The sequence below is a fragment of the Hippocampus bargibanti genome, linkage group LG08, assembly GCF_051943395.1.
Source record: "Hippocampus bargibanti isolate YZ-2025 linkage group LG08, ASM5194339v1, whole genome shotgun sequence".
In the NCBI taxonomy this organism is placed as follows: domain Eukaryota; kingdom Metazoa; phylum Chordata; class Actinopteri; order Syngnathiformes; family Syngnathidae; genus Hippocampus; species Hippocampus bargibanti.
The window spans coordinates 12,985,150-13,001,912 of record NC_142741.1 but is presented as its reverse complement, the minus strand read 5'-3'; the positions used below and the strand labels follow the sequence as shown (position 1 = coordinate 13,001,912).

The window sequence follows — 16,763 nt, the reverse complement described above, 5'->3', positions numbered from 1 at the left end:
GCGAATTGGGCATTTTCAAAGTCCCGCCCCCAGTTCGTGACGTCACACCAATACGTCTTGCCTTGCTCGAGAATCAAAACAATGGCTTCAGATTCAGAGAAGATGCTTTCTTGTTACACATCCAGTTGTGAATATGATTCAAATAGTTCTGAAGAGGAAAGTATAAATGTTTGCAATCGGTTGAAGAAGGTTTTCTGGGTCGTTTTGATGGCTCAAAACTGATGTGTAGTGTCACAGAAAATGCAGATGGTGGTGGCAGAGCTCCGTTGGAAATAGTTTTGTTTTTCAACCTGGAATTTTTTTCAACCTGGAATTTTTTTCAACGAATATCAGAGTTGTCTCGGTGTAACATACAACGATTCACCATTGCGTTCTTTATGTGTTTTCCTTCTAATTTCGCCATCAACACGGATCAACACGAAGTTTTCAGACCAAACAAAGTACCGCAAAATGCATTGAGGTGATGTAAGGTATGTCCTTTCTCAGTCAGGGGCGTTCCCCTTCAGTGACATAGGGTGAGGACTCGTCACCAACTCAAAAACAAGACTTCCGGAATACAGTGAGACCTCAACTTCCGAACTTAATTGGTTCCCAGACAGAGTGTGTAAGGTGAAAAGTGTGTATCTAAAAAAAAAATTCCCATAGGAAACCATTAAAATGGGAATAATCCGTTCCCGGGTTTCCAAAAAATATACTTTTGTCAGAGATATGACAGACAGACACCGTGGACAGAGACTCAGAACCAGAAAGATTGTCCCCACTGCCGGCAGGAGACGCAGTCATCAGATGACATACGTCTGAATTATGCGCCCCTCTGCCAAGCTATTTATTGAGAGTATATGTAAATTACGGTGATATATTAGTAAACATAGTTTTCTTGATTATAATGCCACGCCTCTGGGCGTTCTGAGCACCAACAGCTGCAAGCAGTAAAACATAAGACATTTTAATTGGTTGTCTTTTCCAAGAACTGATAAGTTTGTAATCTGGCGCTTGTGCAGGATGTTTAAGCCGTAAATAACTTTGGTGAAAAAGGAGTATCTAAAGCCCTAAATTCTGTGCAAGGCCGGACCTTCTAGAATCTAGATGGAGACGACAGTTCACCTTGCCGTGTCTGTTTCACTCAGATTTACTGTGGCCATCTGCGCTTTTGACTGTAGGCCCATTGTTTAGTTGGTCAGCAAAGCACGGCACTTTTAAACATGATAAATTATTATTCTCCATCAACTTTTCAACTAAATAAGCCTTAAAACTACACACAACATACCTTATTCTATGTATAATAAATGTGCTATTGTATTGTAATGAAAGAAATACACTGCATTGTATCATAAAGTCACTTAATTTACATTTGTGATGGTCATTGATGGCTTGATGGAATGGCGTTGGAGGTCGAAGGTCAAAGGCAATTGCTATTTGGAAAGAGAGGCACATCACATGAGGACTGTAATTAAAGAAATAACGTTTTATTTACCTTTTTGATGGTCGTTGATGGCTTATGGAAGGAGAGTCACCTTCCATATGGACTGTTGGTAACTGGTGCTGTTCGGTCGTGTGCTTCCGCCGAAGATCACTCCGCCAGCCGTGGTGGGTGTGTATTATGAAAATAGTGCTTATTATAAGGTTTAATTTTCATAAATTTGACGTTTGTAAGACAAAAAGTTTGTAAGTTGAGGTGTTTGTAAGTTGAGGTCTCACTGTATTCAGCGCGAGTCTTAAAACGTAAAATATAGCTATATGCGGTGAAATTTTTGTAAGATACGCTCAGTAGAAGTCATTTGAAGCAATTTTACAAATTATGGACACAACTTGTCGGGAGACGCCGGTTGTCCTTTAATAATAATAACACATTTCATTTCGAAGTGCCTTTCAAAACTCTCAAGGTCACTTTACAGTCACAGGATAAGTTTTTTTCTGCGGGTGAGCAGCGACAGTCACACGCGCCAGCGTTCTCTCAACCCGGAAGTAAACTCAAATCGATAGAAAGCTAGCTAGCCAATCGATACCTAGCTAAATAGCCAGCCAGCTAGATAGTGAATAGATAGCTCGCTAGCTAGCCAGTCAGAGCTAGTAGATAGCTAATAGCTAGCAAATGATAATAATACTAATAATACATTTCATTGATAAGCGCCTTTCAAAACTCTCAAGGTCAGAGGTTAAGTTTTTCTGTGGGTGAGCAGAGACAGCTACACTCGCCAGCATCACTCAACCCGGAAGTAACTCAAACAGATAGAAACCTAGCTAGCTAATAGATAGCTAACACGCTTACTGTATGATCTGTGTATTTTACACACACGCGCACAGACATTTATTTTCCGATGCTGGAGCCTATCCTAGCGGTCTTTGGGCAGTAGGCGGGGGACACCCTGATTGCAAAGCACACATCGACAAACAACCAACCACACATCTGTGTAAGCTCTCAGTCGTACAGGAGTGGTCCATCGATGAGAAGGTTTCTTCAGCCGTCATCTGTACAAAAGTTGTACAGATGACGGCTGAAGAAACCTTCTCATCAACCAACCACACACTCAAATCTATGAACAATATGAAGTTCGTCCTTTAATACTGATGCAAACAGTGGCGAAAAAAGGCTGATCATTGTCACTTCTCTGTTGACAGGCAGACAATCCACTCTTCCAAAATGCCACCACAACTGTGACCAATCCAATGTTTACCGGAGAATGAAAATGAGACACAGTTTCAGAACAGGTTGCATTAAATATTTTTTTTCCCTCACAAAAAATAGATTGAATTTCTGTACTGACAGGTACTCCCTTTTAAAAGTGAATTTTCCAAAATGATGTGTGTTGTTTATTTACAAAAAAAAATGTCGTCCAGGTAATTTGCTGTGTTCAAACACATTTGAATGTATATTTTCTAACTGCTAAACATAGCCGTACGATAATTTGTATTTTCAATTAAAAACAAATTAACTTGTCTCTGCTTTTCCTACTGATTAAAACACATGACTCCATGTTTCCTTTGCAGTAAGAGCCCTTTAACACCTCTCACATGCAAGCACAAAATCTCACATAAAACCGGCTATCATTGACCCCCTCCTCACCAGAAATTGCACTTTTTCAAAAGCTTACATCCACGTCCACAAGTAAACATTTGCCAGAAAAACATACATATATAGTACATTAAAAATCCTTCACAAAATAACGACATTTAAAAATCCTTCACAAAAAAAGACATTATGCGGCTCGGGAGCCGCGGCTTGGCCAGGCCTGTTCTACAGCAACAACAGAAGCCGCTTCACCTCTCTGTCAGCAGGCACCGTTGATGAATATTAATTAGTGTACCAGGTTGGATCATGAAAGATTTAAGTGAATATCTTTTGTGTTTATCTTTGTCTCATATATGGAAAATATAAATACTGCTTGCATAAACTAAACATTCTGATACCTTCATACACATACATACAAGAAAATTCCTTGGGGAGGGCCAAATCATACTTTACTTTTAATGGGGGTTCTGGTCTTCAGTAATCATTAATCTTTACAAATGAGGTGTTACTGTCATACAAATAAAGAAGAAAACGGGGCTGGGCGCGCGCCGCGGCTGGGGGAGCCGCCGCCCCGCCCCTCGCCTCCGTCGGAACCCGGTGCGCGGGCGCGGAGCCGTCCCGGCGGGAATCAAGGTCGTATGCGGGCGGCACGGTGTCAGACGGTGTGTCGCGGCGCCGGGCAGGCGGGAGCGGCGCGGGGGAAACCCCCGCCGCCCTGGCCCGCCACGGGCCAGGGCGTCCAGAACTGATGCGGACCAGGGGAATCCGACTGTTTAATTAAAACAAAGCATCGCGAAGGCCCGAGGCGGGTGTTGACGCGATGTGATTTCTGCCCAGTGCTCTGAATGTCAAACTGAAGAAATTCAACGAAGCGCGGGTAAACGGCGGGAGTAACTAGGACGAGGCCCACGAGGGGGTCGGAAGACCCCGACAAGCACCAACAGATACAAAGTTAGCCCCCCGGAAAGGGGGATGGGGGGGAAGGAGTGAAATAAATACGAGACAGTGGGGCCCCCAGGGACGGTAATACGGGCCTTACCCCGCACGGGGGCCGGTCGCAGTACCCGGGGGACAGGTTCGCTATCAGCCAGGGGCACCCAACCCCGAAGTGGTACACAATGATCGCTAGAGATGGGATGGGGTCGTACAACGGGACACCCTGACCCAGCATCACTGAGAGGATTCTGACCGAAGTCAGAATCTGCCAGTACGACAGTAGGGACAGGCATTTAGCGCACACGGACGGTAGAGGAAGCCCCCATCTGCGGGATTATGACTGAACGCCTCTAAGTCAGAATCCCGCCTAGACGCGCCGATACCGTGACGCCGGGGCCAAGGTTAGCGGCGGGGGGAGGTCCCCCCGTCGCGCGGAACGCCGCTCGACACTGGGCCGGGGTGCGCCCGGATGATGGGGGCACCCTCTCCAGTTACCTACACCGCATGCGTATCAAAGACTCGGTGCTAAATGACCTGTAAACGACCTGATTCTGGGTCAGGGTGTCGTAAGTAGCAGAGCAGTTCGATCGCTGCGATCTATTGAAAGTCATCCCTCGATCCAAACTTTTTGAAAAGTTCTAGCGATTATTGTGTACCACTTCGGGGTTGGGTGCCCCTGGCTGATAGCGAACCTGTCCCCCGGGTTCTGCGACCGGCCCCCGTGCGGGATAAGGCCCGTATTACCGTCCCGGGGGCCCCACTGTCTCGTATTTATTTCGCTTCCCCCCCCCCCTTTTTTTTTTGCGGGGAGGGGGGGGGAACCCACCGGGCGCCGCAGCTGAAGAGATCCGCGGGAAGGGCGCGGCGCGCGTCTAGAGTCGCCGCCGACACCCGCAGACACCGACACCCTTGCCCGACCGCCTTCCCCCGGGGCGGGCGCGGACGCCCGGCGGGGAGCCGTCTGCGGACAGCGGGCGCGGATACTTTGAGATCAGTGACGTGCAGTCAGTGGAGGCAGGTGAGGCAGTGCCTCACCTGTCATCATGGAAATCTGTCATGGAAATATCAAATGAAAAAATAAACAGTTAGATGTATTTAGTGATTTGTACTTTAAAGGTCTTGTCCATTTAACTTTTCAAAATCGCTGAATTTTCACATTTACCGTTCAAATACTAAGTAGAGACGAGCGGTGACGTCATTGATGACTTCAGTGCCTCACCAGCCATGAACCTCACCGCACGTCACTGTTTGAGATTAATGTATTTTTTGGTAGTTTCATAGGTGTAATACTGTATATGTCTGAGAAAACACTTTTCTGATCTATCGATGCATTGTTGCCACGGGTGTGATAAACAACAAAAAACAGAACTCAGTTTGTAGTTCAGGGATTTTTTTAATCCGGTTTTGGATGATGCAGCCCAGTCAATTTCATTTAAATATACAGTATAGTTGTTTGATAAATTCCACAATATGTCATTATGTTAGCAATAACTCCAAGCGTGAGCAAAAAGTTTTTTTTTTAATTTAAACTGGTTTCCAAATAAACTATAATTTAAAATTTGCCATACAAGTGAAGTGAAATTAGAACGTAAACCAGAAAAGAATATTACAAACAACCTAACATTTTTAAACTCGGAGCTACTTTTTGGGTAGTGATTAATATGGAGGGTTGCCAGCATGAAAGACACTTCTGGAAGAAATTAGCTGAAATTGCTTTTAATAACAATATCATTATTGTATGTTCTTAATAATGAATAATATGTGATAAAAACTGTTCATGTTACAAATTTCTCACAGTAAATAGATATCATTAACGATGCAACACTATTTCTCTAAATCTCTGGTTGTAATAACTTTTGTTTGACAACATTTCTTTGAAGTCACAATGTCCCATCAATGATGAGCTACCTTTCGAACAAACCCTTGGGCTCGTCATGTGGTCTTTGCGGGCTACCTGGTGCACCATCTTGCCGAACTCTGATCTAGAATTACTGCAATATACAAGTAATATCAAACCTGATCTAGAATGAGTGCATGATAATATTAATCTGAGATGGATTTGGGAGAGGCAGCGATGTAAGGATTGAAGGGGACAGAAACAATGTTTTTTTCCAGATCTACATTTGCTGGGTTGAGTTTCCATTCCAGGTGTTGTTGTCATCCTCACTGTCCTCTTGAGACCTGAGCTGGCAGATTTTACCATCTTTCTTGAAGTTCTTGGGGCGGTTCGTCAAAGCTCTGGAAAGAGATTCCCTGAGAAGATGCAGAAAAAATACATTCATAGTGATACAGCAATTCTGGGTGGCTGTGGTGACTGTTGCTCCTTATCTGAATTGCGTCACCCAATTTCTTTTGCTTTTGTCTGTCAACATAACAGTAAACCCATTAGCGGGAGCTTACTCACATACAGAGACAGATATATTTTTGATTAGTTAAAAAAAAAAGTTCCCGAATAAATGTGAAAAAATAACAGAAATGTAATGACTCACTTTGAAACAGTAACTCGTGCCTTTGTCACATTATGGCTGATTTATTGTAATGCACTTTACTTTGGACAAAGCCAATCCTCAATTAATGATCTCCAGTTGGCCCAGAAAGCTGCTGTCCGGCTCTTGACTGGTACTCAAAATGGAGCACATAACTCCTACTTTGGCATCCCTTCACTGGCTCACTATATATTTTTGAGTTACAGATGCACAACCCCACACCCCCACAAAAACTGTCTACAGTGTCCATATTATTTTATGCACATTTTGATACCTACCATGAGGACTACAGATGGTTTTGGCAATATTTGTATTTTTTTTCAATAGTTGCTACAATGGTCAGAGAAGTCCCTGATTACAGCGACCATATACAGTGATACCTCGGTTTACGAAGGCTTTTGCTCACGAACCTTTCGCCTCACGAACATTAAATTCGCAAACTAGTTTTCAGCGGATGAACCAAACCACACAGCACCACAGTGGCTGGCGGACTAGTTTTCGGCGCATGAACACCAAACCACACGGTCGAACAGTGACAAGGTGGCTGGCGGACTAGTTTTCCTCATCCCCTTTGAGTGCAGATGTGGTTTGCTATCAAGTGGAGTACTTTTGCTATTAATCGACCGAAAAAGACCCCAGCACAGGCTAGTGTTAAACCGAAGGGGACACAAACGAGGTGTGCACTTGTGTGACTTCGCGTCCCAGTACTAGTATGCTAAGTCGACCATTGCTACGTGTAGCTAAGGGTGTTTCTGTGTTGTCTAAGCAATGGTCTCCGGCATTATAAGAGGTTAAAAAACTTCTGTTGATTTGGATTAACAAAAAGCAGCTAGCAGAGGACCGTCCGTGTGAGTGAGGGTATTATCGCCGAGAAAGCACGTCAACTTCACTCGGATAGCATCAAGTGGCAACTACATCAACGACCATCATCAAGGTAAATAAAACAACTTTATTATAAAGTACAGTTTATTTCTTTAATTACAAAACAACAGCACATTTATTATTCATAAGATAAGGTATATTTTGTGTAGTTTTAAGGCTTATTTAGTCATCTTTTATGGGGACCTGGGAACAGATTATTCTCATTTTTAATGTTTTCTTATGGGAAATAAATGTTTGGCAGACGAACCTTTCGCCTTACACACACTTTCTGGGAACCCATTAAGTTCAGAAGCTGAGGTATCACTGTATTTGTTTTTTAAAAGTCATTTTCCACAATGGGACAAGTTGGATTATTTTTATTAAATATATAAAATCATGACAGCATGGCAAGTATTACTGTATTTCCCCATTGTGGGACGATTAAAGGTTTTCTGATTCTGATTTCAACACTGTAGTCACTGCTCAAGTCCGCTTATATTGGCGACACATTGATTCACTCATTCATTTTTTTTGAACCGCTTTAGCCTCACTCAGGTTGCAGGGGTTGCTGTTTTAAGGCAGGAGGAAATTTGGAACGTGAGAGGAAACCGGAAGACCTGGAGAAAACCCACGCCGGCCGAGGAAGAACATGCAAACTCCACACAAGGAAGATGGACCGGGTCTTGAACTCACACCCTCTGCACTGTGAAGAGGGCGTGCTAACCACTCGACTACCGAGCCGCCCCATTACAGGATTGAGAGTGAATAATCCAAATAGAGATAGTAGGGATTATCACTCACCTTTTTGGTTTATCAGTATTATCCAGTGTTGCTCTGTCATTGTAAGACTGAGATAGAGGAAGAGAGCTTCTTGATGGTTCTTGTGATGGAGTTGGAAAAATGAAGGCGGTGATAAATCGCCATACAGTGAGAACAGGGTAGAAGAGTGTGCTGAGGAAGGCCCACATTCCACCGGTGGATGGGACAACAGCAGCAGCAGGCCTCCCACCCTACAAGAGGGACACGGTGGAATGTTTTATTAACACCCATACTGTATGGGGAAAATAAATTGTAAAAAAAGGAACAACACAGAAACGATCACTACTTAAACTATTACACACCTAGTCGCATTACATTGGCAAACTAATTTGGTTTAATTCTAATTTCATATAATAGAGCAATGCAAAGTGTTGCATGAAAAAAAATCGTTTGGGGTACATCTGTGCGTGGTTGGCTCCAGACGGACCTCTAAAATTTGAGAACGTATAAGCCTAATTTTTGTCATTAATGCACAAATGGGCTTGTTTGCCATTGTTAACGCTGTCAACGTGTTGGCGAACAGAGAAGAGCTAGTTTACGAAGGAGTGTGTTTTTTTTGCAGCCATTTTAATTTTGTATTAGTCAACGTTTGGTCAAATGTCAATGTGATAGTTGTAGTCCAGTTTCAGTCAAGAAAAACATTTTCGTGCCATAGTTTTTTTTGTAAATCAATAATAATATCCATCCAAACATTTTCTTTCACAAACCCAAAGTAAGGTTGAAGAGACATCAACTCCAAGAAGGCTCCCTAATTGGTCAAAATATCAGATCACAAATCCCTTTCTCACCAGTCCTAAAGATTGTATTTCCTCTCCAAATTGCAAAATAAAAGGCCAAGATTTAATACGTTTTTCTCCTCCAAATACCAATTCAAACCATTCAAACTTCAAACTGGTCACCTTATCCTGACCATTTCTTTCTTAAAATTCAAACAAAATCAAAAGAAACATTTATTTTCTCAGAATTTTAAATTTTTGAACAATTAAAACCATGTCAAGTTTTAACTGTTGAGTTTTCTGTTGAGGTGCAATTTCCTCACAATTTCAAAATAAAAGCCACCATTACAATTAAAAATGGCTTTCCTAATCTAATTTCAGAAATGTTTTGGCCAATTCAAACTACTCAAATTTCAACGTGTTCATTCGAGGTCAGTGTATATAATTTCATGTAATTCAATATCTTTCCAAATCATTCGACACTTTTTCATTCATCTCCCTCATTCACATGCATTTTTTTACGTCAGCATATTCTGAACATTGATGCAGACTGTGCTTGCATTGTTCTCATTCTGAAAATTACATTTTGCCCCAAATATTCACCTGGAATTTTCTCTATTCATCCTCAATGATCATCATTACAGATCCACATTATTTCCTTTTCATTTTCAAACGGTTCAGCTCATTCATTTCACCCTGGGGACAATTTTCAACTTTCAAAAAAAATCCCATATGCCCCATATTTCTCTTGCATAATTTTTCATCAACTGAATTTAGAAGTCGAGAGCTATGAATTGTGATGTAGTAAATTGAATTTAATTTCTGTAGAAATCTACTCACCGGCAGAAGTATAATGGATGAAGTTGGAGCAAGTTCTAGCTCCAGTAAAGTCTTATTAAGATCTTCGCTAGTGAATTCCCTTCTCGGGAACACAGTCGCCATGGAAAAACTGCCATAACGGTTTCCGATTTCCTAAGGATAGATTAAAAAATATATTTATTTTTAGTTACACGCTCAAGAAATAAGTGTAAGACCAAACGTACACAATAAAAGTAAAAGAGTGTGTGTGCATGAGTGTATATATGTATATACACAGTGCCTTGCAAAAGTATTCGGCCCCGTTGAATTTTGCAACCTTTCGCCACATTTCAGGCTTCAAACAAAGATATTAAATGTATTTTTTGTCAAGAATCAACAACAAGTGGGACACAATCGTGAAGTGGAACAACATGTATTGGATAATTTAAACTTTAACAATTAAAACCTGAAAAGTGGGGTGTGCAATATTATTCGGCCCCCTTGCTTTACTACTTTGTAGCGCCACCTTTTGCTCCAATTACAGCTGCAATTCGCTTGGAGTATGTTTCTATCAGTTTTGCACATCGAGAGACTGACATTCTTGCCCATTCTTCCTTGCAAAAGAGCTCGAGCTACGTGAGGTTGGATCGAGAGTGTTTGTGAACAGCAGTCTTCAGATTCTCAATTGGATTCAGGGCTGGACTTTGACTTGGCCATTCTACCACCGGGATACGTTTATTTTTGAACCATTCCATTGTAGATTTGGCTTTATGTTTTGGATTATTGGAAGATAAATCCCCGTCCCAGTCTCAGGTCTTGTGCAGATACCAACAGGGTTTCTTCCAGAATGTTCCTGTATTTGGCTTCATCCATCTTCCCTGTCCCTGCTGAAGAAAAGCAGGCCCAAACTGTGATGCTTTTACGCCAAACATATTGTTTTGCATTGTGGCCAAAAAGTTCAATTTTGGGTTCATCTGACCAGAGCACCTTCTTCCACGTTTGGTCTGTCTCCCAGGTGGCTTGTGGCATACTTTAAACGAGACTTTTGGATATCTTTGAGAAACGGCTTTCTTCTTGCCACTCTTCCATAAAGGCCAGATTTGTGCAGTGTACGACTGATTGTTGTCCTATGGACAGACTCTCCCACCTCAGCTCTAGATCTCTGCAGTTCTCCAGAGTGATCATGGTCCTCTTGGCTGCATATGTGATCAGTTTTCTCCTTGTTTGAGAAGAAAGTTTGGAGGGACGGCCGGGTCTTGGTAGATTTGCTGTGGTCTGATGCTCCTTCCATTTCAATATGATGGCTTGCACAGTGCCCCTTGAGATGTTTAAAGCTTGGGAAATCTTTTTGTACCGAAATCCGGCTTTAAACTTCTCCACAACAGTATTTGGGACCTGCCTGGTGTGTTCCTTGGTTTTCATGATACTATCTGCACTTCAAACAGAACCCTGAGACTATCAAAGAGCAGGTGCATTTATACAGAGAATGGATTACACACAGGTGGATTCAATTTATCATCATCAGTCAGTTAGGACAACATTGGATCATTCAGTGATACTGAACTTTTGGAGTGAGTTTGCTGCACTGAAAGTAAGGGGGCCATATAATACTGCACGCCCTGCTTTTCAGTTTTATTTGTTAAAAAAGTTTAAATTATCCAATAAATGTTGTCCCACCTCACGATTGTGTCCCACTTGTTGATTCTTGATAAAACAATTAAATTTCATATCATTATTTTTAAAGCCTGAAATGTGGCAAAAGGTTGCAAGATTCAAGGGGGCCAAATACTTTTGCAAGGCACTGTATGCATGTATGTATGCATATATGTATGTATAGATAGATAGATAGATAGATAGATTCTTTTTTTTAATTATACGCCTGCCACCGCTACAGCCAGGAACGCGACAGAGACAGAGGTCCGTGCAGGGGAATAATCAAAAATAAAGAATACTAAAAATGACGACTGGGGGTGGCAATAGGAAACCCGACAATGGCGAGAAGCAACTCCCACACGGTGGTGCAGAAACGGAAAAATCAGAATCAGAAAACCTTTTTTCGTCCCACAATGGGGAAATTTGCAGTCCACAGCAGCAATTTGAAAGGGGATGGGGTCGGACCGATTTAGATCGTTGGACCGGAAATTGTTGTGTGCATACGTTTGCATTAGATCGGGGCATTCGAAGTAAACCACTGTTGAGTCAAGACGTATCACATTGCTTGTCTTGTGGTTTTTTTCTGGATCCCACAACACCGTATCTCCCTTACTATAGTGGAGAGCGTCTGTGTAAGCTCTCAGTCGTACAGGAGTGGTCCATCGATGAGAAGGTTTCTTCAGCCGTCATCTGTACAAAAGTGAAGGTTTCGGACGTTTCGCCTCCTATCCAAGAGACTTCGTCAGCGAACTAAAGTCTGACTGGTCGTATCGGCCCCATTTATATATCCCTAATGTCCAGACCTAGTGGTGCCGGACACAGCTATGATAGGTCCCTACTCGCAGGTTGGGGGGGGCGCGGGACCCCCCCCTGTGGCCCCACTGATTGTTCCTACATTCCTGACTAACGATTGGCCTATTACCCCCACTCCCCCCGGTATCACCTCATCAGCATAACGACCCTCATCAGCATTGCGAAAGTTGCCTAACCTGTTTTGCCTGAGCAGGCTATTGTATGAACGATCCAAATTGAACCTCACACCACCAGACCGGTTTAATGAAGGATTTTGTTGTTTTATAAGAATCGCCTCTTTTACCCCCCTTTCAAACCATCTATGTTCTTTCGCTAAGATTTTAACCTCATTGTCGTCAAATGAGTGGTTAGTAGCTTTTAGGTGCAAATGTACTGCCGATTGAGGCCCACTAGTATTATCCCTGCGATGTTGATAAAGTCTTTTTTTGAGAATTTGTTGAGTCTCCCCAATGTACTGCTCTTTACAATTTTCATTCTTACAATGTATGGAATAAACTACATTACTTTGTTTTTCATTTGGTAGCCTATCTTTTGGATGCACTAATTTTTGCCTTAACGTGTTTATCGGTTTGAAATAAGTAGGAATTTTATGTTGCCAAAGGACTCTTTGTAATTTTTCAGAAACTCCTGCAATGTACGGTACTGCTACTCCTCTCCTTTTAGAATCTTGAGAATTATTGGTTTCGTTCGCTATTCTTTCTTTCTGACATTAAATGTCTGTACAAAAGTGAAGGTTTCGGACGTCGGACATTAAATGTCAGACTTTAGTTCGCTGACGAAGTCTCTTGGATAGGAGGCGAAACGTCCGAAACCTTCACTTTTGTACAGATGACGGCTGAAGAAACCTTCTCATCTATAGTGGAGAGCGCAACATTTTGGAGGTCGGGGGTGAAAGGATAGAAAATAGATATTCTAAGCATAACAAAAATGTCATCCGTATACTGTGCAAATGTAAATGTGCAAAACTGTTTCATAAAAAACTGTACATAGTGCAAGTATCAAGAAAGGCATATTGATATATTGCATCAACCCATATTTACAAGTGTCCAGTTTATTTTTACATGTGATTGAGAGTTGTAAAGCCTGACAGCAGTCGGTAGGAACGAGCGGCGGTACCTCTCCTTCTTGCAGCACGGGTGTAATAGTCTCTGGCTGAAGGAGCTACCCAGTGCTGTCAGGGTGGGAGGGGCTGGCCATCATAGCTTTTAATTTAGCTAGCGTCTGTCTGTTGCCCAAATCCTCCAGAGAGTCCAGCGAGCAGCCCAGGACAGAACTGGCCCTCTTGAAAAGGCGCTCCAGTCTTTTACTGACCCGGGTGTTGATGCTGCCTGACCAGCAGACAATTCCAGAGTGGATGGCTGAAGACACCACAGCGTCATAGAAAGTCTTTAGGAGTGACCCCTGGAACTCCAAAAGACCTCAGTTTCTTGAGTAGGAAGATGCAACTCTGTCCCTTTTTGATTAGGGCATCCGTGTTTTGTTTACTGTTGAGAGTAACATCCAGGTACTTGTAGGAGGTCACCCTCTCAATGTCCGAACCCTGGCTGTTCAACGGTGCAGGTGAGGATTGTTTCCTGCAGAAATTCTTTTTTTTTTTTTTTCATTATATGGCTGCCACCGCTACAGCCAGCAACGCGACAGAGACAGAGGTTCGTGCAGGATGATTTATTAAGCTACAACACAACGCACTGGTCACAAAGAGAGGACCAGGGGAATAATCAAAAATAGAATAGCAAAAACAACGATTGGGGGTGGCAATGTGTGTGTGTGTGTGTATATATATATATATTGTGATATCATGAGAGGCTAGCCCTCAGCGGGACGGGACAAGAAGTGCAATGGACGACAGGTTTGGATACAAACAAAAGGTTTTAATCAAGGGTTCCAGGGGGAATTCACAAGCAACAAAGGTTTGAATAGTGTCTCTTCCAATACTTATCAAAATAAAGTCTCTTCCGATACTTAAATCCAACTAAAGTCTCTTCTGCTCCTTAAATCCAAATAAAGTCTCTTCTGAGGTAAAAACTGAAGACGGAGTTCTTTACAAGAGTCTCTAGGCCTCACCCCTCTTGACGTCCTCGTCATGTAGCCTAGCCACCTTAGCTAGGTTCAAATCCAGTGTCCAGTCGTGTGGTCCCAACTGGCAATGAGTTCCACGCAGCAATCAACTTCTCCACAGAGCACAGCAATCGAGCTTGTCTTTCCCCAAGCTGCACACTCAGAGGCTCTCTGGCTTAAGAGCCCTGCTTTCCAATCAAGTCCTGATCAGCCGCAGGTGTGTGGGTTTAATTGCTGCCTTCCACCAGGTGGGGCCAAGACTCTCTCTGGGTGGAGCCATCTTAGGGGGATGTATTTGCCCTCCAGGACACAGCCTCTCGTGACATCACAATATATATATAATTATTATTAAATGGTATATAACTTTATTCCAAATCAATCAAATGTCACAATAAATGGTTCATTTTAATGTCAATGCCTTTCACATTAACTGGGAGCAAATTGAAACCGTCAAAAAGTGTCCTGATGTGCACAGCCTGGTAAAGCCCATAACATCTGTCTTTACAAGGACAGTCGTGTCTTTAAATAAGTCTTGTCGTGTCTTCAAATGATTCATCCATTCACAGATTAGAGCTACATCTCTGACAAATACTGTAATTAACACATTCCCAGGTGTGTATAAAATGAACCTCAGCACACCAGACCTACATGTTAAGTGCAACCTGACCTCTCACAACATGCCAAAGATTCAGCTGCAGACCAAAGTGCTGATCATCAAGAGCCTGAAGACCAAGTCTGCCATTGAGGTGGCAGACATCTTTAATGTGTCCAAACGTCAAGTGGAGAGGATAAGACAATGATTTGAAGAAACCGGTGACGTTCATGACAAGCGCAGGTCAGGCAGTCCCACCTCCACCTTGAATTCCTCAGTCACACCGACAGCACACCTCACCCCGTAAGACACCTGTTCGAGAGGACCGTTTGTTGCTTCGCCAGTCCAAGGCCAGCCCTTTTATACCAGCCCTGTATCTACAAGAACAGTTGAACAGTCGAATTCTCTCATGCAGTGGTCTCCATGGCAGTTAGTCCTCAGAAACCAGCATTAAACAGAAGACAACGAAACAATCGTGTTGCATTTGCTAAGGCCCACAGCTTGCAGAAAGGATGGACAGTGGAAAAGTGGCAGAAGGTTGATTTTTCTGATGAATCGTCCATTGAACTGCATCCCAATCGCCGCAAATACTGCAGAAGACCTGTTGGAACCCGCATAGACCCAAGATTCACCCAGAAAACAAAAGTTTGGTGAAGGAAAAATCATGGTTTGGGGTTACATCCAGTATGGGGTGTGCGAGAGATCTGCAGAGTGGATGGCAACATCAACAGCCTTAAGTATCAAGAAATTTTTGCTGCCCATTACATCCCAAAGATAGGGCAAATTGTGCAGCAGGATGGTGCTCCTTCTCATACTTCAGCCTTCATATCAAAGTTCCTGAAAGCAAAGAAGGTCAAGGTGCTCCAGGATTGGCCAGCCCAGTCATCAGACATGAACGTTATTGAACATGTCTGGTATAAGATGAAGGAGGCTTGTAAGATGAAACCAAAGAATCTTGATGAACTCTGCGAGTCCTGCAAGACTGCTTTCTTTACCATTCCAGATGACTTCATCAATAATTTAATTGAGTCATTGCCGAGACGTATGGATCCAGTCCTCCAAGCTCACGGGAACCATACATGATATTAATTCTTTTTCTAAGGCACCATGGCTTTAAGTTCTGATGTTATTGTAGCATATCTGTGTATTCAAAATGAAATCTATGTATAATTTCCACATTATTTTTGTATACGACAAGACGTTTGTCCAAGCAAAATCTGACCTTTCTGTCCTAATTAATTAATAAAACTCAATGAATTATACAAAACTTTATTTTGGTTTAATAAGCATAATCTAGAGGGCTTTGCCTTTCATATAAGCCATTCCTGATTCCAATAGATCAACTATAAATCAAGTTATTTGTTGTTCCTACAACTTGGATAAGCAACAAGACTTTTGTCTAATGCCGTATATGTATACATATGTATACACACACACACACACACACACACACACACACACGCACGCACGCACGCACACGCGCGCACACACACACACACACACACACACACACACACACACACACACACACACACACACACACACACACACACACACACACACACACACACACAATGTGCTCCACCCCACCACCTCCAGCATTTAAGTTGCCAAAAAAGTTACTGACTGGAGTCAAAATTCCGGCTGAGGGCCAGAGCCAATGCTTTACTGAGGTATAGAATGATTCCTTTTACTTACCTGCTTTACGAACTGATGAGCTTCCTGTAGTTTGCTCTGTGAGGAAAACTGGTTGGTGAAGGATGAGCCATCAGGGAGTCGAAATTGAAGCCTTGTGACCGTACTGTTGATGCAAAGAAAAACATAGTTAATTTCTGAAGAAAAGTGCATGTGACACTTAGTTTTCAGTGTAAAAGTTATTTTAACTATCAGTTAACATTTCTTCCAAGTCCTGTTTTATTGATTGAGGGATCACCATTGCCCGTCACCAACTATTGATTTTTTGGAGCTTCTAAGGCAAAATTAGAGAAACGTAAAGCAGCTGCCTGGCAGTTCAAGGCTCA

General features: G+C 42.6%; 2 protein-coding genes across 5 annotated transcripts in view; one reads left to right on the top strand and one right to left on the bottom strand.

Moving 5' to 3' along the window:
• itgb2 (integrin, beta 2) overlaps positions 1–3,423 on the top strand; it is a 43,292-nt gene extending 39,869 nt beyond the window's left edge. For both annotated transcript variants that reach the window (XM_089003301.1, XM_089003302.1), the window contains exon 17: positions 2,620–3,423. In XM_089003301.1, the coding sequence (XP_088859427.1) occupies positions 2,620–2,685 (66 nt within the window). In that variant the 3' untranslated portion in view covers positions 2,686–3,423. The remainder of the gene's footprint in view (positions 1–2,619) is intronic.
• A 1,896-nt stretch (positions 3,424–5,319) lies between these two features.
• The window catches only part of ubxn4 (UBX domain protein 4), a 29,999-nt gene continuing 18,555 nt past the window's right edge, over positions 5,320–16,763 (bottom strand). For all 3 annotated transcript variants that reach the window (XM_089003305.1, XM_089003304.1, XM_089003303.1), the window contains 4 exons: positions 16,441–16,543; positions 9,669–9,800; positions 8,095–8,303; positions 5,320–6,199 (listed from right to left, as the gene is read on the bottom strand). In XM_089003305.1, the coding sequence (XP_088859431.1) occupies positions 6,064–6,199; positions 8,095–8,303; positions 9,669–9,800; positions 16,441–16,543 (580 nt within the window). In that variant the 3' untranslated portion in view covers positions 5,320–6,063. The remainder of the gene's footprint in view (positions 6,200–8,094; positions 8,304–9,668; positions 9,801–16,440; positions 16,544–16,763) is intronic.